At 42.3% G+C, this 24513-nt stretch overlaps 1 protein-coding gene across 3 annotated transcripts in view; it reads right to left on the bottom strand.

Annotated features, from left to right (window-relative positions):
* Positions 1-24513, bottom strand: part of Gna14 (G protein subunit alpha 14) — a 177464-nt gene that overhangs the window by 73945 nt on the left and 79006 nt on the right. For 2 of the 3 annotated variants that reach the window (XM_006970138.4, XM_076560779.1), the window contains exon 2: positions 1445-1629. In XM_006970138.4, the coding sequence (XP_006970200.1) occupies positions 1445-1629 (185 nt within the window). Of the gene's footprint in view, positions 1-1444; positions 1630-3692; positions 3756-24513 lie in introns of those variants that run through there. The other variant, XM_076560788.1, reaches the window with a different exon arrangement.

The following is a 24513-nucleotide window of genomic DNA, read 5'->3' as shown; positions in this document are numbered from 1 at the left end:
GATGAAGAAAATCACCAGGAGGCCGTTTCCTCCTCGCTTCCCCTCTGAAAGAATCTGAAATCTCCACAGAAAGCTTGATTTTAGAGATCGTAGGGTGTCGTACATAGGGTGTCGATGGACCATGCTCTTTCAAAAGATGACACATGTACTGAAAAGCGATGGATGTGAGCATCATCACAGTCAGGTCCACAACATCCCAAGTGGCTTAGCATGCACCTCCCACATTTCTGCATATTAGCTCACCCCACCTGCTTCTAGTACAACTGTTGGAAGTTGAAACTGTAGTCAAGACATAGTCCTTCATGTGACCTTTGAGACTATAAGGAAATAATAGTAAATAAGAGAGTTGAACCAATAATGTGAAGGTATCAACAATTTGGTGCATATTGTGTACTAAGTAAAGACTTGCCAAGAAATAGAATTTTAAGTTCTTTAGTTGCTTTGAAATATTCTCGGTCATATATAGACGATACACATGAGTTCAGGTGCCACAGTTGCTGATAAAATTATCCATCGGAAAGCTCACGCAGCTCTGTGCTGTTAGCAACAACATCATTTTTAAAAGAGATTCATTTGATACAGAATCATTTTACCACCATGTCATTCATAACACAGTATTGATTATTTGAAATAAAAACATTTTTCCATTTTTAAAAGTCAGGGTGTTACTATGTAGCCCAGGCTGGCCTTAAACCCCCAATCCTGCCGCCTCTCTCTTCCAGGTGCTAGAATTATAGGCACCTGCCTAAACTCTTATTTCTAATCTGGACTCAAAATAAACTCCAATCTGTTCCAATGTAGCCCGGGCAATCCTATTTGCCTCCTCCACTCTTCTTGTCTTTTCTTTTCCCCTCACTGATGGGAGATTTGCATCACTAATGACCAATGGCAACAGACAAAAGCAAATATCAGCTTGGAGGGCTCACATCATGAAAGCACTTTGCTAGCTTGACATCAGAACCGCTTTCATAAAATGTCACTTAGTTCCCAAGAAGGGCCAGCTCCCAATACCAACAAATCCCACCAATTTTTCTCAGTAGTCTATAGCGAATTAGTGGAAATGTTTTCTGAGACTGAGAATTCTTGAAAAGCTAGATGCTATAAAACCAGCCTCTAGCATCATTTCCCCCCTGAGGCAAACAATGGGTCTCTCGGCTCAAATGGAAAATGGCATCTTCTTTTTCTAGTCCCTGAAATGAGCAACCTCAACAAATGCCACATAACACCACAACCTAACTTCCTACGGAAAATTTCTGGCAGACAGAAGACCAGCAGGACTAACTAAATCCATCACACACCCCAAGTAGCTCTTCCACTACTAAGGGCCTCAAGTACTTGGCATCCAATCAAAGCACTTAGCAAAGCTTTTTGTTCAAAGACTTTCCCTGACCCCAATAGAAAGGCGTGCATTCACAGATAGAGCCAACCCTCCCAAGCACGGTACCTTATTCTGCTCACACACGTATTGTATCCTCAGGGTGTCCATTGCTCGGATCATGGCTTGCATGGCGGTGAATATGTTTTGGTAAACCAGCTTCGTGAAGCCCTTTCTGTCTTCATCACTGTAGCCAGACCCATGGATGATCCTCATTTGCTTGATGAAGGTGCTCTTGCCACTCTCTCCAGTCCCTAAGATTAAAACAAGGAGTGAAGGACAGTTAGCAGACAGACTCCCAACCTGGGACCCTGGTAGTGTTAGTCCTCACCATGGGTCACAGGTTGGTGGGATGGGCTGGCCAGAGTCTACCAGAAGCATATGGGGCAGTCCGTCCTGAGCCCCAGGACATGCCTTCCCATCTTCCTTTCCTCAAGTCTTTGACCTGTCTGACCATCCTGAACACGAAAGCTTTGCTGCTCATACTGACCCTGACAGTGATGGAGCCCCTTTGTAGGAAGGACGTGAGCAGCAGAAACACTCAGAGAAGAGAAGGATAATTAACTTGCCAACATGTGCTTGATCCTCACACAGTGAAGCGTCGTTCTGTTATGTGAGTGTCTATATGAGTGCTGTTGTTAATGTTCCAATCTGTATTTCAGGAGGTCGCTAAAACTCCTAACACTAGCCTGTGGCACCAAGAAGCATACATCATTGAACTATTCCATTGATCTTTAATATACAGAGAAATGACATGACATGACATACAGAAAACCGGATGGCTGGATTCCATATTTCTCTCAGATGGAGATTCTGCTAAAAAGGTAGTAAAAATATTTATACAAGGAAGCTCGAACATTTTCTAATATTGTCTGTGATAAATGGAATCAATTATATGAGATATTCATAGTTCATTTCCAAATCTACATGTTGCTTTAAAACTTTTACTAACAGTATAGTTAATAAGGTTTCTAGTTGAAATAGAGGAGAAACTATCTCCAAACTAAAATTACTCACACTATATACCCTTTAAATAAATGTACTTTGCAAAGTGCAAATTACATTTAATAATGTTACAAAAAGAAAATAGTTATCTAATAGTATTTCTGTCAAAAGAAAATGTTATGTGAAAAATCTCAACTGAAACATAAAATTTGCCACAACAAAGGCCACAGATTATTTTTCATGAAACGATTAATTAATTGTGACTCTGTATAGTCACTCACTTTTCAGTATCTCAACAGAACACCCAGATTACACAATTGTCATCAAATTCTATCATCTCTGGTACCTTATTGACTCTTAGTCACATAAATACCATGTTGGACATTTTTTTCCCTACATTTTACTTATAGAGATGTGTTTTCCAGAGTAGGAGACTAGAATAAATCATAGTTACTAACTTGATTAAAATTAGTGATGTTTAAACTTACTTGGGCTTTCCTCTATACCTTACCAGGGTTCTGAAAGCTGTGAGTAAGACCTGTAATAAAGGCCTTAGTGAGACAAAACTTTAAGTATCTTATAATTCTTCTGATAAAAACAAATATCTAGAATTGATTTTGTCAAACTCATACTTGTTCTTCTGTTTGTTTCTTCACTAAAGCCTCCATGTATTCCCTTCCCCTTGAAAGGACAGACAAAGGTGGGCAGGAAAGCCTGGTGGTGTGGGCCCCCCACCCTCGGCAGCCTTCCCTTACAGCACACTTCCTCAGCACTCCCTACTCCAGCCACACTGGCCTGCTCTCAGATGGACTCTCCTTGAGCCCTTCACACAGGCCGATCCCTCCTCCTGGCCTTTACTCTTGGCCTTGCCTGCCCTTCCTGATCAGGTCAAGTTTAGTACCCAGGGAATAGCCCTCCCCATGGTTTTGATGGATTTTCTCACGTGGATTAAGTTAATCAAGATACTCCCTCCCAGCTGTTACCACAGGCTAGCCTTAATCTGGACAATCTCTCACAGGTATACCGGAAGGCCTGTCCCCTCCATGTCAAGTTGATAATACTAACCATCACACCAATGCTGGCTTTCTTGGTGCCTGGTATGATACCTGACATTTGGTACCATATTTATTAAGATAAATATTGAGCAGTGCTTCATGTCAGTTGTCTTCCTCTCTCACTGTCCACCTAATTTTCTGAGTCAGAGTCTCTCACAGAATAGGCAGTTCCTGGAACTGGCTAAGCTGGCTGGTGGCCCAGTAAGTTTCAGAGTTCTATCTGCTCCACCTTCCCAGCTCTGGCATCTTAGCCTTGTGCCACCTTGCTGGCTTTTTACATGGGTGCTGGAGATATGAATTCAGGTTTTTATACTTACGCAGCAAGCACTGTCTTGACTGAATCATCTCCCCGGGTCCCTTCTTAATGATCTTTAACTGTACAGTTCATCCCAGTCGTGTTACGTAATTCAGTGTTGTGCAATCAATTGTCAGACCCTTTCAATCTTACAAAACTGAGCCCCACCCCCAGCCCGGGTAAACACCCTTCCTTTCTGCTTTGTCAATCTGACTGTTCTTGACACCTACTCTCCATGAAGTTATACTGTCTTTGTTCTTTTGTGGCTGGCTTATTTCAGTTAGCATCCTCAAGGTGTGTCCATGTTACAGGGTACTCAGCAGTCCTTTTCTGAATAGCGTATCTCTGAATTTTTTATTTATTTATTTTTTTTATTTTTTTATTTTTTTTTTGGTTTTTCGAGACAGGGTTTCTTTGTGTAGCTTTGCGCCTTTCCTGGAACTCACTTGGTAGACCAGGCTGGCCTCGAACTCACAGAGATCCGCCTGCCTCTGCCTCCCAAGTGCTGGGATTAAAGGCGTGCGCCACCACCGCCCGGCTCTGAATTTTTTAAATACAAGATATTTTAAAAATCCACCAAATTGCAACTACCTGAACCACCTAACATACAGGAAAGTAGGATATGCCAATTTTCTGTGCCCAGCCCTGTGTTCCAGGTGTGTTCCAGGACTCCAACCCCATAGATAACCAAAGATAAACCCTAGAAGGAGCCACAATCTGATCTTCAATGACCTCTTCTGAGTGCTAACTGAATGCTGATACTGACAAATATTAAAGTAGCCACTAGGCTGGGGACTCTATACGAATCGTCTCCTTTAATCTTCAAACCACTCTGTGAAATAAGTATTGATGTCCTCAGCATGCAGCTAAGACACCTGGGATATAGACTGGTTGTGTAAAGTCTGCAAGCACACACAGTTAACAAGCCCTGAAATTGATTCACTTGGACTCCACTGACAGGCTCTACCGTCAGAGAAGATCTGGCTCATATACCAAAGGACCTGGTGACAGGAGCCTAATCAGGTCAAATTTTAAATCCAGTCACACACTATGTAAACCGCAGCCAAGCCACCATCTTGCAGATACACCCTGCTCAGATCCTGCTGGGTTGTACTCAAAACCTTCTTGGGAACCTCCCCACGCCTGTGTAGAGTCAGTTTAAGTGTTTATCTTCCTTCTATTCAGCTTTCACATTAACTGGGTTCTCCCATATCCACCCAAAGAGCTGGGGAAAAAAAAAAGTTGAGCAGAAGACAGACCCCTCTTCACACTATCAAAGCTTGGTCCAAAGTTCTAGGCCAGATCAGATCTCAGTTCCCATAGGCTTCTGGGTTGCCTCTTCCCAAGATTATGATATTCTGTATTACTCAGCAGGCCTGAGCCTCTGGTCCACTGTCAGTTCATCCCAAACAAACATTAGTAGTCCTGTGTTTTACAGATGAAGAAGCCAATGTGATCATGGAAATTATGTAACTGCTTCAAGGGAGCTGTAACTGTGACCTTGAAGCCAGAAAACTCACTCAAGACCGCCTGAAATTCTGCAGCAAGATAAGGAAGTTCCCAGTAGCAGAGGTCATTCTCTCACACACAGCCAAAGCCAGTCACAGATACTTAATATTGAAACTATTCTAAACATTTTTTTAAAAGGCCAAATGAGAAAAGTACTTAACAATATCATTATTTTAAAATACTCTTTAAATATTTGGTTTCAAATGGCAAATGTTCAGCTAAACACGCGCGCGCGCGCACACACACACACACACACACACACACACACACACACACAATAACAGATAGGTTGGAGACGAAGAGACTGAACGACACCGACTACTGAAAGCCAAGATCAAGAAAACCTAGAAGCCATTTAGTGGGCATGCTCTTGCTCTCACCCAAGCTGCTATACAACCCAGCTGGTGCTGTCTCTCTCCAGAAGAGAAACTAAGAACCATAAAGACTAAGCAGGTTGTTCAAGTTTGAACAGCGCGTGAGTGCTGGCCTGGCTCTGAATCTAGGTCTGCACTGATACACACTCTTCCTGTGACCATTTGGTCCTTTCCTAAACAAAGGGTCTCTTTCCTACACAAACTGAGATTACAACAGGAGATGCTTCCTTCCTCTTCCAGCCCACAGAGCTGTCCCGGAGCTGAGATGGCTCCAGCAGCAAGGGCAGCAGGGAGCAGTAGGCAAGAGCCAGTGAGGATAAGTAATGACATCATGCTCTCTGTCATGGCAGCTGTGACCAGGGCTGCAGGGACTGATCAGCTCAAGCCAAGGATCTGAGCTGATCCATTTACCTGTTCCAAACAGAAACTCCACAGGTGGGCTTCCAGCATACATTCATTCATTTATTTATTCAGGGAAAATTTTTTTAAAAAGTACCCAGAGGCAAGATTCTGGGAATGAAAACTATTAGTGGTTTTTCCTGGGTGATTTTTAATTGAAGAGTGGATGGCTTAGCTCCCCCACCCTCACTGTTCCCACTCCTCTTTAGTCAATTACCTTCTAAAACATGGGTTTGGGACCCTGCTGCTGGGCTAAATGTGTCCCTCCAGAATGAGGCTGCTGCAGCTCCTCCTGAGAATGGAGAAGAGAAGGAATCCCCAGTTCACAGCAGATTTTTGGTCCAAATAGGGACCAAGCATTTTGACTGGAAAATGAAATTTTGGTGTCAGATTACCAGAGATTCCTCAGGTATGATGAGGGTCTCATCCCAGGAGGCTTTTTACCCAGATTCAGCATGTAGCGACACAGAAGAGGAGAAGAATCAATTAGCAATTCCACTTACAGGTTCAGTTTTCAATATAAGTAAGGGAAATGGCACTTCTCCATTTAATTTCCATTTTTTCATTTTCATATTTGAAAATAAAATTCAATGATGGCTATTAAGTAAAGACATAAACTACTAAATGACAACCCAGTCAAGAAAGGAATACCAGTGTACACAATGTGTGTCATATATGGTGAACTATCAAATGGATATCAAATATCCATGTACATGACAGATTCTAAGATTATAAAAAAACTGAAACATTTCCATCATGCTGTATTGTCATTATTTATGGTTGATATATGCTCAGAGACACAAATACCACTGTGTTACAATTGCCTACAGTATTCAGGGCAGTGATATGTTGCATAGATTTGCCATCTGTACACACAGCCTAGGCATGAAAAGGCTGTATCATCTAGGCTTGTGTAAGTATACTCTATTGTGTTTGCACAATGGCAAAACTGCCTAATGTGTTTTCCAGAGCATATGACCATCATTAAGTTAGGCATGTCTGTAGTTTCAACTCTTATCAGTGTCAAGAGCCTGCTTGTGTGAGCTGCTTGCTTATTATCATCTCACTGCAACTGCAATAATCCTTCCGTACACTGTGAAGATGTGTTGCTCTCATTGTTAATAAAAATATGATTGGCTGATGGCTAGGCAGGAATTTCAGGGCAGAGAGAATGCTGGGGAGATGGAGGGCAGAGTTGGAGGAGATACCTTAATATGCAGAGAGAGCAGGGTGGGCAGTACATAGATGAGGTAAACAAGCCTTGGGGCAGCACATAGACTAATAGAAATGGGTTAATTTAAGTTATAAGAGCTAGCTAAAAAACAAGCCTAAGCTATTGGCTGACCTTTCATAATAAGAAGTCTCCATGTGGTTATTTAGGAATTGGCTGGTGGGACAGAAAAGTCTGCCTACGGCCTTCCATAATAAAATCAATGGATAACTGCTGGCAAGACACTCAGGCAAGTAACAGATTCACCAAAGGATCTTCTATGCCTTTCTGTCACCAATTGCTGACCTCTCAGCAGGGGACCATCAAAATCCCCCAAGTCTCTAGCTGTGAAGCTCTGCTTCGGAGCCTTTGTCCCTTTTCCCTTTAAGCAAGTGTCTTTGTTTGACCAGGACACTCAGCACCAGGTAAACAGACGTGTGTCTCCTGCTCTTCCACTGTGCACAGTGCGTATAGATAATGCATGTTCTAGTCTCCTCTCCACAGACTCCCCACTGGCTGGGGTGAGGGTTGTGTGCCTCTGGCCTTGCAGGGCTGGGAGCTTTTCTACAGCAGTGCTCTTAACTTTACTGCTCAGTAGTGTCTCCTAAGCTCAGTCAGTCCCTTGAGTATCAATATTGTGATTTTGGCATATCCATATGACACCTGTTCGATTACCCAGTATTTTGCTTCATCTGTTGTTCAAATAAGTCTTTATGAGATATGAAAACCCTGTATTGCATGTGAAAAATCAAATGAAATATAATAAAACCTACGACTTTGCAATATTCCATCTGAAACAGCTCTCCTCTTTCCAGTTCGACAGGGGCTACATTTTGTGAACCACTCACAAAGGGTTGCCCTTTGTAGATGGAATTAACCCTTCTACTTTTCATCTGAAGTTCTCTCCTAGTTCCTAACCCTGCTCTCTCCAGAGGCCTCTGAAATCCCACCCAGGACTCTCACCTAGATATAAAATAGCAAGGTTAGAAACTCACAAAACTGAAAAGGGGCCAATAAAACCACCCAAACCCACTAAGACACTGCACCTCCAGAACTGAAAAAGCAATACAAGGTTAGAGCTTTAATTTAATTTCAAATAGTACAGGGAGACTCATTGTGGGAGTAGGGGGTTGGCAAAACAGTCGCTTTTAAGAGCCAGGAGGGACCAGGGGCCAAAGCAAAATAAACCCTTTGAATGACAGACAAAAGATACCTAAACAGAAAATCAACTGTTCTAGAATTTCGCCAGAATCCAGAAAGACTGACTCCCCGAGAGCTAAGGCAAGGAGCTAATGAAGCTGTGGAGACAGACAGCGGCCTAAGGTGTTTCCTGACCCGGCAAGGCCCGCCTCCCGGAAGCCAATGTTCTCAGCTCAGGGTTAGAGCAGACAGACAGTAAAGCAAAGCTCACAAAAGTGAAGACAGATGGGAATGTCATCTAACTTACATGACCAACAGGCTGAAAGGGAATGGGCATGTCCAATGTGACCACCAAGTGGGCTCTCTATGAACAGGGACCTTATTTCTCTTGACAGGGGACACACTGGTAACCTACAATCTATTCATGAACGGATACTTGTGGATTATAGACCTCCATGGTGATTCCCTTTTGGGAAGCAGTAAGGAATGGGTTGTCTAGAGTGAGAGGACCTGCTGGAGATACACAGCCAGCTTTCCCATGCCAGGTGCCTGCTGCCCAGCTTTCTGATGAAGACCTGGTGGTACCAGGCACACTGTGGAGCTCAGGTTCTGTGTCAAGCCTTTTGCGGAGTTCAGATAAATAAACTCAGAAAAATGCCTTGGGTCATCGTTAAGCCGCAGTATTTCTCCTGCGGTGGCCTGCCCAGGTGACAATGTTGTAACTTTGTTTGGTCTGCTCCAGCTTGGGCTGACCTTGGTCAGTGGAAATTTCTGCAGCTGAATGGGCTGCTATGCTGGAGCTTGTCATTCAGCAGATATGGGTTTATGAGAAAAGCTGGCAAATTCCGGGGAAAGAACTCCCCAAGTGCAAAGCAGAACCCATGGGGTGGAGGAGTCACCAAAACGCAGGTTCTCTGCCCTTCCTCAGCCAAGTTTCACCGGCCTTGGGAAGAGCCTGGGAATATGCATTTGTGGCCAGTATTCTAGGGGCTTCTGTGGGTTGGATAGAAAGACTGCTCCAGGGCCCTTCTGAAGGGAATCCCTGATGGACTCCACCTGGGGCAGAAATGCTTCAGCTGCTATATCATGTCCAGTTGAGTTGATGGGTTTTTCTACCAAGTTCCAAATTCATTACTTCATGAATAAATAGCCTGGACTCCCAAGCTCGACTTTTACACTTCCAGGGAGAAAATATTTTGAAAGGAGCCATCAGATCCACTTATTCAGTTCCGCCCGAGCCTCACGTCACCACCAAAACCATGGCACCTTCCCTAGCTCCTGTTGCCACGTTAACAGACTTGCTGTTTTTAACCATAAAAGGAGGCAGAGTGATGCCTTGTGCAACACTGAACGGGAAGCAAATGGAGACAGGTTCACGGCCACCCTCTGAGCAAAAGAAGTCAACACGAGGCTTGTAAAACAAAAAAAAGGGGAGGAGGGGAAGTTGAAAGAAATTAAGTGATGAAACCTAAAAGGCAGTTTGAGACTTTTTTTTTAAATGGAGAATTCAAAATACACTGTATCATACTTGATCTTTTGGATTTATTAAAATGCTCAATTATCTTTATGGACAAGACAAGAAAAGCCATGCTTCTAAGCACAGCAACTCCTCCCAGAGATAGATGTCACATCCATGGATGCAATCAACTATGGAGGAGAGATATTTTTTAAAACTTCCCCTAGGGTCAACAGGGTACCCACCAAAAAGCTAATGTACGGGACAAAAAGCCTGATGACTTTAGTTTTGTCTCTGGAACCCGCATGGCAGGAGAGAACTGACCCCTTTGAGTTGTCACCTGACTCTAGTGCCACATGCACACCTCCACAAAATAAATAAGCTTGCAACAAAAATGTAAAAGACCCCCAACCATACTGCCGTGCAGACTCACTCTTTTCCTATCGTTAGTTCCCGAACACTCCCATGGAACGACTATCAACACTCACCTTCTTGGGTTAACGCTGGTAAGATGGAGATGAGCTAAAGCACATGAGAGCATGTAGACAGGTCTACACAAACACAGCACCACTCAACAGCAGGAGACACAGTGCTGTGGATATTGACAACTAAGAAGAGTCTAGGAATCCATCCCTCAACTGATATCAAGAGCAACCACGTAATCCTTTACTTCCTGTCATCGTGGATATCATTTTGATTAAGATGCACTTTCAAGTTCGACATACCTATGAGAAGTTCTGTTTGTAAAGATTAAAAAAAAAACTATGTATATGAGTGTTTGGCTGAGTGTATGTCTGTGCACTACATGTGTGCCGATGAAGGTCAGAAGAGGGCACCAGATCCCCTGGAACTGGAGTTATGGATGGTTGTGAGCCACCATGTGGGTGATGGGAATTGAACTTGGGTCCTGAGCAAGAACAGTAAATGCTCTTAAAGCTGAGCCGTCTATACAGCTTCCTCACTCTTAGAGTAAACAGAATTAAAGAGCCACACTAGTGATCTTTCAATCACAAATACTTTGAATTCTTAGTTTCTAAAAGTAAGGTACAGAAAACAGTGTGCTTTCTACAATTTGCTATCAATGCATTTAAGAGTTCAAATATAGAGAGACTTCAAGGCGAGCTTTCATTCTAAATTAATTTGAGCTATTTATTCATATAATCAAATCTTCATAATGTTATAAAGGTGGGATGCACTAGAAATTCAATACAAGCATTTAGCTTGGTATTAATTATATCAGGAAGCATTTGGTATTGGTTTATATTTATTTCTTGGATGCAGTTACATGGTTCAGAGATCTTTGTGATGGGCAAACATTAATCCTTCTGCAAGGAGCTACACAATTCAGTTACCTTCATGGCACAGTCCTGTAATGTGGGTATTCAGGAGGCTATCACAGGAGGGTCGTAAATTTGAGGCTACTTAGTAAGACCCTGGGCCTCCACATTAACACCTTACCCTAGAAAAGGATAAAGAAAAAGCTGTACAATATAGCTCATTCTGTGTCAACAGCTCATTTATAGAACCATGGGGAAGTAATACAATACTTGTTACTTGTCTGCAACAAAAACTTCATTTTGGAGTGTTCTCTAGACCACCATTAGTTTTCCCAAGAAATGAACAAATCACATCAATGGCATGGAGAATCCTACCCTGATATGTTTTATGGCTAACAGATAAAATACCAGAGACTCCATTGGCATTACTCATTCCTCTTATAAGATCATGAATTCACCTTCTGCTGAATGAGACTGACTCATGATGGATTTATGAAAAGGGCAAACATACACATTTTCATGAATGGTTTCAGAACCTCCCACAGTTCAGTGTTGCTCCTGAAAATAAGCACCTCCCCGAATTCTTACAGTAACATTCACTGAGAAATCCTAGCATCAGGGTACTGGTGGGTAGTGAATGACTCAGCCTGTGAGCTGCTGGGGGTACTCTCAAACGGCTGACTCCAAGCGAGCTTGCAGTTAGAACTGCCCTTGCACGTCATGACAGCTGCCCCAAAGTTGCACGTTTACTCATGTTGAGAGTGGAGGAAAAGCATAACAAGGCATCAAGGAAAAGACAGAAGCCCTTAAAACAGATGAGAAATGATATCCCTGAGTCCACGTGAGTGTAGGCAAGGAGATGAAGGAATCATTTTGAAACACCATGGGATTCTGTTGAAGCACAGATGGTCAAGGTGGCCATAGTCCTTCACCTCAGGATAAATTCAAATCAAACGAAATTAACACAAGTTAATCAAACACTGCTACCTGCTGCTGGTGTAACTAAACATGAGGTGATGGCAGGTCTGTAGAAGTGCAGTATTCTATCATCTACCTTGGAAGGGTTTTTAGAAAAATTCAAGTTCTCCTTGGAATTCTGGGAAAATAGGAAACAATTTTATTCAGACTGATACCTACAGAAGTAGGTGTAGAATTTCCATTCTGCCATTGTGACTACACACATGAATTTGCCTATGAGGTGTCTAGTATAAGAATTGAGCAGCTGAGGAGTGGCTAAGTGGTACTATTTGCAAGACCACACACCCATGTGAAGTGTGGGCCTTGCCATTTTTATCTGACCCCTAGGCTGTTCACACCCTGGCCAACTCATCCATCTCATCCCCACACTGGTCTAGCACTACCACTCACAAATGTTCCCAGACTCCTGGAAGACACTCATTCTCATCTCCCTGTCACTTCTGTACCTTTATGTACTCTTACTGTTACATTTGAGGTGTCTTCTCATTTCATGCAGAAAACATTTGAGAATTATTCAACATGCTTCTCACTGATGTCCAAAAAAGCTTCTTAAATATATTTATTTTATTCTCAAAAACAATATAAAGATTTATCTTTGGTGGTTAATTTTGGCTTATTATTCTGACTTGATTGAGTGGAACCTGGAAAATGGGTACCAAGGCATAGAATTTCTGTAAATATATTGGGTGATGTGGAAAAATAGTTTTTTTGGGGAAAGACAAAGTTTGGAAGAATGGGATAGGAAAAGACTGGAATGCTAAAAGTTAAGCAAAAATGGGTGATTCTGGTGTTCGCTCAGAAGAGAGTGTGTTGCTGGAAATGCAGGCAGTGAACGCCGTCCTGACAAAGCTTCAGATGAACACGCAGACTGCTGGCTGTCTAGTGCTCGTTCTCAAGTCAGCATGTGGGGTTCCGGCTCCTTCTTCTCCTTTTCCCGAGTCTTCTAAGAAATCACACTTAAAGGTAACAGACTGACCTCACAAGCAGCATAGATACAGGCCGTTGTGTGGGTAATGCCAGATGCTTTTTTTTCCTTTCCCTTTTGATATGATAGTGTAATCACATCATTTCCCCCTTCCCACTCCTCCCTCACTAGATGCTTAGAATCTGGAGCAAAGATGAACAGAGAACACAACCTTGAAAAACCCACATCTGGAGCTAAGGAAACATCATGGAAGGGAGGGTAGAAGAAACCCAAGGGCTGGAGGATGGGGAATGTGCAGCAAAAATGTCTTCCAGACATGCCATGGTCATTGCCCTCAGGAACTCACCGTGAGTCTCCACATAAGAACTTCAGAAGATTGGCACTATCTTCCATGTTCCGTTGTGGGTGGCAGAGGGTCCGTGAAGCCCTCCCCTACCCCGAGGGATTGGTGGTAGTTAGTGGTTGTTAAGGTTAGGAGTGTCATTGTCTTCAGTAGTGCAGCCACTGCTAGGCTGCCCAAGCACTGGTAAATAATTTCTTATCCACGCTTGTGCAAACAGCTCTAAACTCCTGGGGTTACATGCAAAGAGAAGACATGGATGTGTATTAGAAAGTAGAAGGTTTGCAGGAGGATGAGGGAGGAATGGGGTGAAAATGACTAAAATTCATTATGTGCGTGTATGAAATTGTCAAAGAACTTTTTAAAATTAATTCACATGTTGGTCAGAAAAGCAAGGTATAAGGAGGTACATCCATGACACTGGTTACTGAAGATGTGTACACCATTGAGAAGAAAGCACATGTTTTACATTAGCACAATAGAAAAATACAACAGATGTGGATCTCAGAAATCAGGGGGAAGACATTCCAGGCTCAAGGGTATCAAAATGAAAGTTTGTTTCCAAGACCTCCATCTGAGAAGGGAACCTAGAGGTGGAGAGGGCACAAGGTCCTGGTGCTTACAGATAAGCTCTAGGGAAACTAGTATGTTAAGCACACAGTGTTTCTCTTCAAAGGAAGCTGTATACCTGTTTTCTGCCTGGAAAGCTGGGAATGGACATAGTTAATAGCCTGGTGATCTCTTATCTATAGGTCCAGGCCACACCTGAATCCCCCAGACTATTATGTTTTCTTATCCCAGACTCTTCTCCTCCCTATACCTTTATTCTGAGCATTGCTTCTCGGTCAACAAAACCCATCCTTACGGGAGATGTCCTATGTACTTTATAACAGCCTAGTTAACTTCTGTGTTATTTATAGGGCCAGGCCACCCCTGACTCCCACAGACAGTTATGTTTGTCTCAGTCCTTCTCTCTAGTCCCTTATCTGGAGCATTGTTGCTGAGTCAACAGAGCCCATCTTTATGGAAGAGGCCATATGTACTTTGTAAAGAGTTTCAATGTAAACATGACATAAGTTCTATTGTAGATACGAAATTGAGTTATTATCATCAGGAAATTTTTTTCCAAAATTATTCTATGCTTAAATATGGCTAAAATAAACTACCCGAGGTTAGATTCTAGAAGTTTGAACCAACACCACTAACTAAGTTGTGTTGAACTGGATTTCCTTCTTGCCTCATGTGGATCATTATTCTGCCAACCCTGGTGTTTGCAGAGACCCTACACAGGGAGGTGGCCCTGCATATCCCAAAATACCCAGGGATTTGTTTCTTGCTTTTTAGCTGTCAGGACTACTAGAGCCATAGTTTAAGTTGGTCCAGGTACAGTTTGTGCTGGTGGCAATCTTTAGCATTTTCTACATGACTCTGGTTTTGCAGACATGCAAAATCCAATTATGGTATCATAGAGGCTTCTACCATAATTTCAAAGGAAGACTGGGGAAGCCTGATTATGTATGGCAGTTACTAGAATCCCTTGCAAGCAAGCCCTGACAGGGCAGTGTGTGGAGTTGTGGCAATAAAACTGGAAGTAAAAGAGGGACCTTAGAAAGAGCAAATACACTATGCTTGTCAGAGAAGGCTCTAGGCAGCAAGCAGAGGCAGCCTCAGTGAGTGGGTTAGGTCACGGCCATCAAGGTTGTAGGGGAAGAGTTGCCTGGGCCACAGCATTTGACTGTATGGTCATGGAGTCATGGGATATGATGTCCCAGTATTATAAAAGCTAACCAGCAGTGAGGCAGTTTCCAGGTGGCCTCCAGCTTGACTTCTGCACATCTTGCAACCAGGGTGTATAGTGTCTTCAGCAGCAGACTCGCACCTTCAAGCTCTGTGAGGCAACCAAGAGGAATGGCTAGAGCCTGGACCATTCTGCCTGATAGAGTTTGTGAGGGTTGTTTTTATCAGAGCAACAGGAAATGAAGCTAAGACGGCTACTAGCTATATTAATAATCTATCCAGTGGTCTCCTACAAGTGGGGAGGAGCTTTCCATTGACACTAAAATTGATGGAGCCCCAAAAGCTCCTCAACATAAAAGAAATTCTATTGTCATAAGGATTTACCTCTTTGTCTTCCTGACCTCATCATTTGGTGGGATTCCCTCACCATAACAACAAGGTGTATAAGGAAGCAAAGAAGAATGTCCTGGGCAGTCTCACTTTCATTTTATCCCTAGGATATGGATATGTCCTCATGGTCCAGGCCTCGGAAAGTCAAAGAAACATGATATAGCACGATAATGATGGCAAGGCAATCAGTCTGAGGGTGACAATGTTTCAGTGATGCTAAGGACGTGTGCACTACAACCTCTGACTCTCTTTAGCATTCTAGTAGAGCCTTGGGCAAGTTGCTTAAATACTTTGAAGCCTGATTTTGACAACCCTTTAATCCCAGCACTTGAGAGGCAGGTGGATCTCTGAGTTCGAGAAGAGCCTGGTCTACAGAGTGAGTTCCAGGACAGCCAGGGCCTTCCAGAGAAACCCTATATTGAAAACCAAACCAAACCACCAAAAGAGTGTATAATAATAACATCCAGTCAGCACTTACTGTGAGAATTAAAATCGCATTTTAATGTAGAAATAAGTACTCATACACTAGTTACAACAATTTATAAGGGAGATGGTTGTGGAAATGGAGATAAAGAAGCCAATGTATTAGTTTGGGAGAGACTGCATTTAGGAGGTAAAGTCACAGGCAGGAATTACAATCTTTGAGGTTAGTAACTTTGTGGCATTTTTCAATAACCATGGAGAAATTTGAAAAATGGTCATAAGCTATAATGAAGAACTATGGCCAGTGGCTTAAAATTGTGGTGATTTATTCTCCCACAGAGGGGGACCACTGTCTGCTTCTCTCCTGTTTCTAGTGTGTCTCGCTGTGCATAATGATCGTGGGTCTGGCCACTGTGGGGTCAACTTTCCTGGGTGCCTATATTCATATTTCACAGCACTCTTATGTAAGGGCACAGCCATCTTGGATTTAGGGCCAACCAAATTTACTCTGAGTACTACATTATTTATCATACCCACACAGACCTTATTTCTAAAGAGGATCGCATTTGCAGGTTCTAAACTCATCATAAATTTAGGGGGTACAGTACTATGCAACCTACTAGAGCACCTGCTTTATACCAATGTATTTGTTAGCTAGAATAATTATTAGTCATGGTAGGATTTTTTACAGAAATGGCAAGAGTAATAGATTCTTACACATTTTACAAGTATAATAAACTAAAAAATTTATTAATTCTTGAGAATTTCATATATTTTTATTACTTTCCCAATTAACTCCTCAAAGATCTACCCCCACCTCCCTAGTCCCCTAACCTTGTGTTTTCTTTCTTTTTTTTTTTTTAACAACCAATTGACTCAAACTTGTGCTGGCCATATACTTTTGGGGATGGGGCGTCCACTGGTGCATAGAGACCTCCCAGGAGCCACATTTAAGGAAACTCACTTCCTTCTTCCAGACAATATCTACTGCTCAGAGTTCCTCACTTGAGGATTAGGAACCCCTTCCCTTCCCATTGTAGCCAACATTTTTATTCTCCATCATAGAAGGAAGAGGGAGCCTGACACCTTGCAAACACCATTTGGACTTTTCCTAGCATGTTCGACAACCGTCTCCTTAACTTTTCCTCTCACACTTTTTGATTTTTAGACAGACTCTCACTCCTGACTGGCATGAAACTCACCGTGTAGACCAGGCTGGCCTCAAACTCACAGAGATCCATCTGCCTCTGCCACTTAAAGTTAGGATTAAAGGTGTGCACCACCGTGCCCAGCTGCATTTATTTTCTAGCTGATGTTAAATTATTCGAGGGATAAAGGTGAGCCAGCATCGGGCTTTAAGCTTCTGCGCCAATGTCACGGTGCCAGTTTAATTTCTTTCCCAGAGATCCAAGTTTGGACTCAGGGATCCAACTTCCATTTAATTTGGTGGAAGCATCATTCAACTCTCTTAATTTGAAAGCCTTCTATTAAGACATACGTTCTTCTGTTCAGCCCACATCCCTACACCGGTCCTTAGTCACTGCTGTCTTGTGAGCTTATTCCCACATTGTGTTACTGCTGGAGCCCAGGCAGCGTTTAAGAATGCCACCTGCGGCCCCCAAGCCAGCTGCCTTCCCTCCCGTACACTTTACTCCACTTCAGCCCCAATCCCTCCCTTGACAACCGTGGGCCAGCCACTCTCCCTTAATTATCAGAGGTTTTGAAAATTTTCTCATCTCAGCTTCCGTTTTGCCACAACTAGGTTGAAAACAGCTCTCTGCTTTGTGCCCTCCCGAACACCCAGCCTAAGCACCTGCACAGGACGGAAACTCAGATGCTGACTGGCTGAGGTGCTCAAGTTTCAGAGAAACAGCAGTAGCCTGTGGATGCTCCTGGAGGCCGGGGCTTGTCCCAATGGCCCTGTTGTAGTGAGGTGAGGGAGCTCAAATTCAGAGTGTCTGGTTTTCATCTTCTCCCTACTCACGGGAACAAAGAAGCTATGGAGCCAAGTGTGTGTGCGTGTGTGTGCGTGTGTGTGTGCGTGCGTGCGCGCGTACGTACGTGTGTGTGTGTGTGTGTGTGTGTGTGTGTGTGTGTGTGTGTGTGCAGTCTATACTATCTCCTCAGCTTCCAGCCTTGCTCTCAGAGGCACTCATGACCTTGCAATTTCACTATCCAATAAACCCCATTTATGGGGCTTATACAGGCCTGCCCCCAACCTGAGGAAAAGATGCCACTAGGGTACATTTCCATAAGCCTGAAGACAGACAGATATTTGTGAGGTGGTGTAGACTCAGCTTAGACATAAAATAGGCAAAGCATGAATAAAGTTCTCTGATCTGTGGATGGAAGGGCCAACGAAGTCACCAGCCAGAGCTCATATCCACTCTTCTCCAGGTGCCCAATATGCACTCAAGCTGAAGAGATAAGGAGCAATGCCAAATCCACTCCTTTCCAACTTTTATCCAGGACATGTTTCATAGTCAGGATACGTTCTGGTGTAGATGCTGTACTCAGCAAGGACTTAGCTAATTAAAGAATGTACTAAAAACAGATCAGATCTTCACCTTTCAGCCCAGATTTTTAAGAAGTGAAAGAGACTTTGCAAGCATGTAAACATGGTACCTATTGCTGGTTAAATGCATTACAATTATTCTAAGTTATCTAGTATTTCTGGACTAGCTAAAACACCCAGGAAAATCAGGAATGATGTCCTCTGGTTACATATAAAATAATATCCACTACACACACACACACACACACACACACACACACACACACACACACACACATTACCACACTGAAGCTCTAGCTTCCAAATGCATTGCTAACAAGTGTGACGTCAGTCTGACAAGGCTAATAAAAGTGCATTTCCACTCTCTTGAAAGTAGCTATTTTATCAGTCTGTCTTATCTCCTATAATTGAACCATCATCTCCACCTGGAAATCCAAACAGAACCAAATGCAAGACTTTGGCAGCATTTTTCCAAGGTCAAGTTGTCTTCAGGAGAAACAAAAATGAGTTCCAGGTTTCAATGCACATAATAAAATGCTGGCCCACCATTAGCTTCGCATACTGGTTTTGGTTTTTTTTTTTAAACACACTAGATTTCAAGATAAGACTTTAAAATTTCCCTGATGGATAATGCTCCCGTCAGTTCAGTTTCTATTTTCAATCATAGATGGAAATAACACTTGAGTTCTGACTGTTCAAACAGGCAGTGTTTCCCAGCAGCCTGCTTAGTTTTCTGCCTCTCCATTCTACAGCCCGTATTGCTGTTCTTTTTCCGACTGACTTAAAGGGAAAAAAAAACTCAGCTTCCTCATTAAAGGTAGCTGAGAAATTTTCAGTTTGCTTCATTGAGAATTTGTGTCTACAAACCAGCAGACAACCCAAACCAGCCACCCTTGTCCTGCCACACAGGCTGGCACGCCCTTGCCAACCTTCTTTAGTCCTTCTTCCTCTTCATGCTTTTTCAAAATCTGAATCATTTGGGGCTCTTAAAGGACTTGATCTCTACTTGTGAACTAATTTTGTTTTAGTAACTAAAACTCTGCCCTGCAGATAGGCAAGGCCTTAACTTTCCTCATTTGGATTGTGACAACCTAGTGCAGCGCTGGCTGACAGAGACTCATTCTGTCCACCCCAGCCTGCTCCTGTTTCCTCTGGAGTACCTCTGCGGCAGACGCTCACCTCGGCATCTTGCCATGTACATGGTTTCTCACTCATCTGATCTAAGTGGCCCCACGTCATCAGGCCAACAAGCTCTGAAGCTGCTGCCAGCTGAGACCGAAGCTCTTTCTTGGGACCTTCCCCTGCTCCTGAAGCCTGGTCAGTTATCTACTGAGACATGGTCCAGTGGGAAAGCATTTCCTGGGGAAATGACATATCAAAATCCCAAAGTGGCATCAGGAAGCCGGCAGTCCTCCTGTGTTATTCAGAAAAACTTGAAAAGTATTTGTAATAAATAAAATAATGAATTCTCAATTATTAATGTGGTATGACCATGCACGAGACAGCGATGGAGACAGGGAAAGGAGAAATGCTCGCAGAGAAACTGTGTGTGCCCGGTACTATGTTGACATATGCAATAAGTGTTATTTCAGTGCACGGGGACTAGATCTTAGCCATACAAAGGAAAAAATCAAAAACACAGGTCTATAGGGCATATGAAAATGAACCCCAAGTCAAAGACTGATATACAAAAAAAATTAAATGAGCAACAGCCTTCAAGAACTTAAGGTGAGTGTTTGTCTGCACCGGGGAGATTCATGTTATTTTAATATAAATATATAAAACACACCATGAAACATGAAGACCATACTAGGGAATAACTTTAATATAGTAAAATGTTTATATTATTCATGTAGAAAGCCATTTATTACAAATTAAATTTTAGAACATGCTGTTTTCTGCCATGTCAGGCTCTGACATGATTTCTGGTCAAGAATATTTATAAAATGAAGAACTAGGTTCATTGTGTCTCCTTCCTAAATCATTACAAAATATAAATATCCTACTCCAAACTGCTCACATACACAGAGTTTATTACCTTGGGGTCTAATTTCTATTTTAACATATTTGAGTTACATATTTTTGTGGGTTTAAAATTTTTTCATATTATTTTTTTTTTTTTTTTTCGAGACAGGGTTTCTCTGTGTAGCTTTGTGCCTCTCCTGGGACTCACTTGGTAGTCCAGGCTGGCCTCGAACTCACAGAGATCCGCCTGGCTCTGCCTCCCGAGTGCTGGGATTAAAGGCGTGCGCCACCACCGCCCGGCTCATATTATTTTATATATATGGATGTTTATATACCACATGTATGCAGTACCCACGGGAGTCAGAAGAGGTCATTAAATGGATTTCCTGGAACTGGAGTTAAAGATGGCTGTGAGGTGCTGGGAATTGAACCCAAGTCTTCCAGAAGATGACCTAATGTTCTTAACCACTGAGCCATCTCTCCAGTTCCTTTTTTTCTCTTTTAAAATGCAAATGTGGAGCCAGTACGATGATTTTCAGTAGCTAAGGGAGCTTGTCACTAGGCCTGGTGACCTGGACTCTATCCCTAGAACCCACATGGTTGACGGAGAAAACTAACTCCCATGAGTTTTTCTTTCTGTTTTTTGGTACCATTTATTCAAATACACTCTTGTTTTTCCTTGTGATTTTCTTAGTTCTTGAAAAGGCAGGTTCTCCCATATGGGCCCCCACACATATGCATGTATATATATGCACATATAATAAATGTAAAAAAAAACCCTTTGTCCTAAATAAATACAAGTGATCCCTAACCCAGAAGCTATGCCCAATTGATAACAACTTGCAAATGAAAAATTAGTTTTTAATGCCAGCACTTGGGAGGCAGAGGCAGGCAGATCTCTGTGATTTCGAGGCCAGCCTTGTCTACAGAGTGAGTTCCAGGACAGTTAGGGCTACATAGAGAGCCTGTCTCAAAAAAAAAAAAAAAAAAAAAGTAAAAATCAGTTCTCCCTCAGGGAGTCTTACTGGGAAAGCAAACTACTTTCAAGGGCTGCATGCCCAACAGTAGGTGGCCAACAGAAAATGAATCAATGACATCTTCAGATGCCATTTGGATGTCTTTCAGGACCTAGGACCCATTATCTCATATCACCAAGGCCATTTTATTATTTTATTTTCCATTTTATTTTATTCATTACTTTGTTTATTTTTTTTTAACCTACGGGTTTTGCGTATATATTATGGCTTTCAGTTTTGTGTTTTCATGAGATTGCTGAGTGTGCAAACAAGTGTATCTCTGCATCTATGTCCCTTTTCTTGGGCTCTTTTCCTTCTGTTTGTTTTGTCCTATTCTTATTTGTTTTTTTGTTTTATTTTATTAAACTTGATTTTTACCCCTTAGGTGCCTGTTTGTTTTCTAAGGAGAGACAGAAGGGAGTTGATCCAGAAGGGAGGTATGGAGGAGCTGGGAGGAGCAGACAGAGTGGAAACCATAATCAGATATGTTGTGTGGGAAAAAAAAATCTATTTTCATGCGCTGGAAAATGGCTCAGCAGTTAAGAGCACTGGCTGCTCTTCCAAAGGACCCAGATTCAATTCCCAGCACCCACATGGCAGCTCACAACTGCCTGTAACTCCAGTTCCAGGGTATCTGACAACCTCACACAGATATACATACAGGCAAACACCCAATGCACATACAAATAAATACATCTTTAAAAAAAAGGAAAAAAACGTATTTTCAATAAAAAGGAAATAGAAATGTAAAAGTGATATTTACATTCACTTGGCTAACAAAAAATTCAGGTAAAACATTGGTGGCTATCTGGGGAAAATGATATTTTCTTTTTCTTTTATTTTTTTTATTTATTTATTTTTTTTTTTTGGTTTTTCGAGACAGGGTTTCTCTGTGTAGCTTTGCGCCTTTCCTGGAGCTCACTTGGTAGCCCAGGCTGGCCTCAAACTCACAGAGATCCGCCTGGCTCTGCCTCCCGAGTGCTGGGATTAAAGGCGTGCGCCACCAACGCCCAGCTAGAAAATGATATTTTCATATAGTTCTCTTGGGAAAAAAATAGACGAGTCAAGTGCTTTGGAGAGAACTTGGTCATTTTTTTTTTTTCACAATAAAATGGCACATTTCAGAATACCCATAGAGGTTAGGGAACTAGTGAGGCATGATGGGGGAGGAAGGGGCCTTCCGAGGGAAGAGACAGAACACATCATACAGAGGAGGGAAGGGAAGTAATACAGCAGGAAGGGTTAAGTCGAGTGGGGAGTGGTAGGGCCAGGTGAGCGAGGAGTATGGAGAGCAATAATTAACACTACAGGCCTTTAAAAAGCCATATAGAAACTGACTACTGTAGAAGCTTCTTAAAATACAGACATATATTAAAGATTTCAAGTGTCACAGTTATCCTGTAACAGGGGAATGCTTCCCTAATTAGACACCACATGCTATCAGAATAATAATAATAATAAGTACTAGGAACAGGTTACCTGTTTTTGAGTTGTTGGCCAAGGGGGATGTACAAACCTCCAAACATTATAAGCTATTACCAGTGCTCCTGATCACCCTCCAGAACTTAATGTAAGACACTATTGCTTAAGGTATGATATCCTTGAGTCATAAAACATTGAAAATTCAATATGGTATTTGCCTAAAAACTCCAACCCCACTGGCTAGTTTTCAGACTGCTGGAAGGTGCTATACATGCTATAGGAAGAAAAAGCAATCACCAATCTCATCCAGCTGTGAACCCTGTGGGCTTCAATAACAACTGGCCTGACAAGATGTGCCCACTGGTGCAACAGTGGCATGAACAGTATGGACGTAACCAACTACTTTCTGATCTAAGGCTCACTCCATGAGATGGAAACTCTCCTTGGCATTGTTAATGGCTACAAGAATCTGTAGTGGTTAGGTTCTCTGCTAGGGCCTATGCCCTAATGCTATTATTCTGCTAAATAGATGTATAACTAAAATAAATCCTAATGACTTATTGCTATAGTCATATATCAATGTGTCTCCCAAACCTCTTCAGAGAAGCTTGTTCTTGCTGTAAATAACAATTAATACAGAAACCCTAACTAGTCAACCTGAAGAAAATAAATAGATTGGGGAGTGCTCAGACCTAAATGAGATGTTTTCTATCATACCACTTTCCCCCAAGGCTCAAATATCTTCAAGGTAAATTCTAAGATCCAGAGGTGGTAGATAATTTCAAGGAAATGTTATTTTTCCAGACACCAAATGGTGCTGCATGTATGAACTCAGTGATGGTGATCACCATGCATGAGACAAGTGCAAGTTCAAGGCAGACCAAAGGGGAGTTAGGGGTGATGTTTCCCTACTAACTGAGGTACTGATGGTATTTTATAGTTGCTGGGAAAAGGAAAGCCAGTCCTCTTGAATGGTGTGATCCTGGTAGGTTGACCACACTCCAGGGTGTGCCCATACCCAAGAGTACTTGAACAGCCCAAACTGTACTCAGTGGGTTTAAAAGAAGACTTGAAGTTGAGTGCAGAGGGAAGCAAGGGTGGGTAGAAGAGGAGCTGGGGTGTGTGTGAATATAAATATGAACAAAATGTATTGTATGAATTCTCATAGAATTAATAAAAATAGAAGAAAAAGGCATCTTCCAGGAGAGTTATATCATGCTATAAAATTACTCATTTTTAGTCATGAAAATAACTTCATGGTTATATAAGAGAATGGTTGAGAGGTCAATGATAAAATATTTAGAAGTTTTAAAAAGAGTCTGTTAAAAATATAAACTCCCACATAAAAACATTCTCTCTCCCCCAAACAGTTGCACATCCCCCAATGAGAGATTGCTTAGACATCACTTTTATCTCACTAGTGAATCATAAAAACCTATATGGAACATTTTTGTTTTTAATCATGATTAGCAAATATGCTTTTCAAGACAATAACCCCCTTGTAGCCCTTCATCTTGAGGTGAGTTATTGGTGAGATTAGCCAAGGGACCTTGTGAGGTCCAACTGCAGCCATCCCACCAGGCATACAGTACCCAGATAGACCAGATGAATGGACAGATGAGAAAGGGAAAGGAAGAAATGGAGAAAAATAGGAATAGAAGGACTAGGGGAGGGAGGGAAGGAAGGAGTGAGGAAGCGGACTAGAGATCTCTCAATCGTTGATTCAGTGGGACTGTGATGCAGTGGAGAACCAGACATGCTTCCCAA

Source organism: Peromyscus maniculatus, chromosome 1, assembly GCF_049852395.1.
Source record: "Peromyscus maniculatus bairdii isolate BWxNUB_F1_BW_parent chromosome 1, HU_Pman_BW_mat_3.1, whole genome shotgun sequence".
Taxonomy (NCBI): Eukaryota; Metazoa; Chordata; class Mammalia; order Rodentia; family Cricetidae; genus Peromyscus; species Peromyscus maniculatus.
Note: the sequence above shows the minus strand (reverse complement) of the source record. Positions and strands in the feature narration are given on the sequence as shown.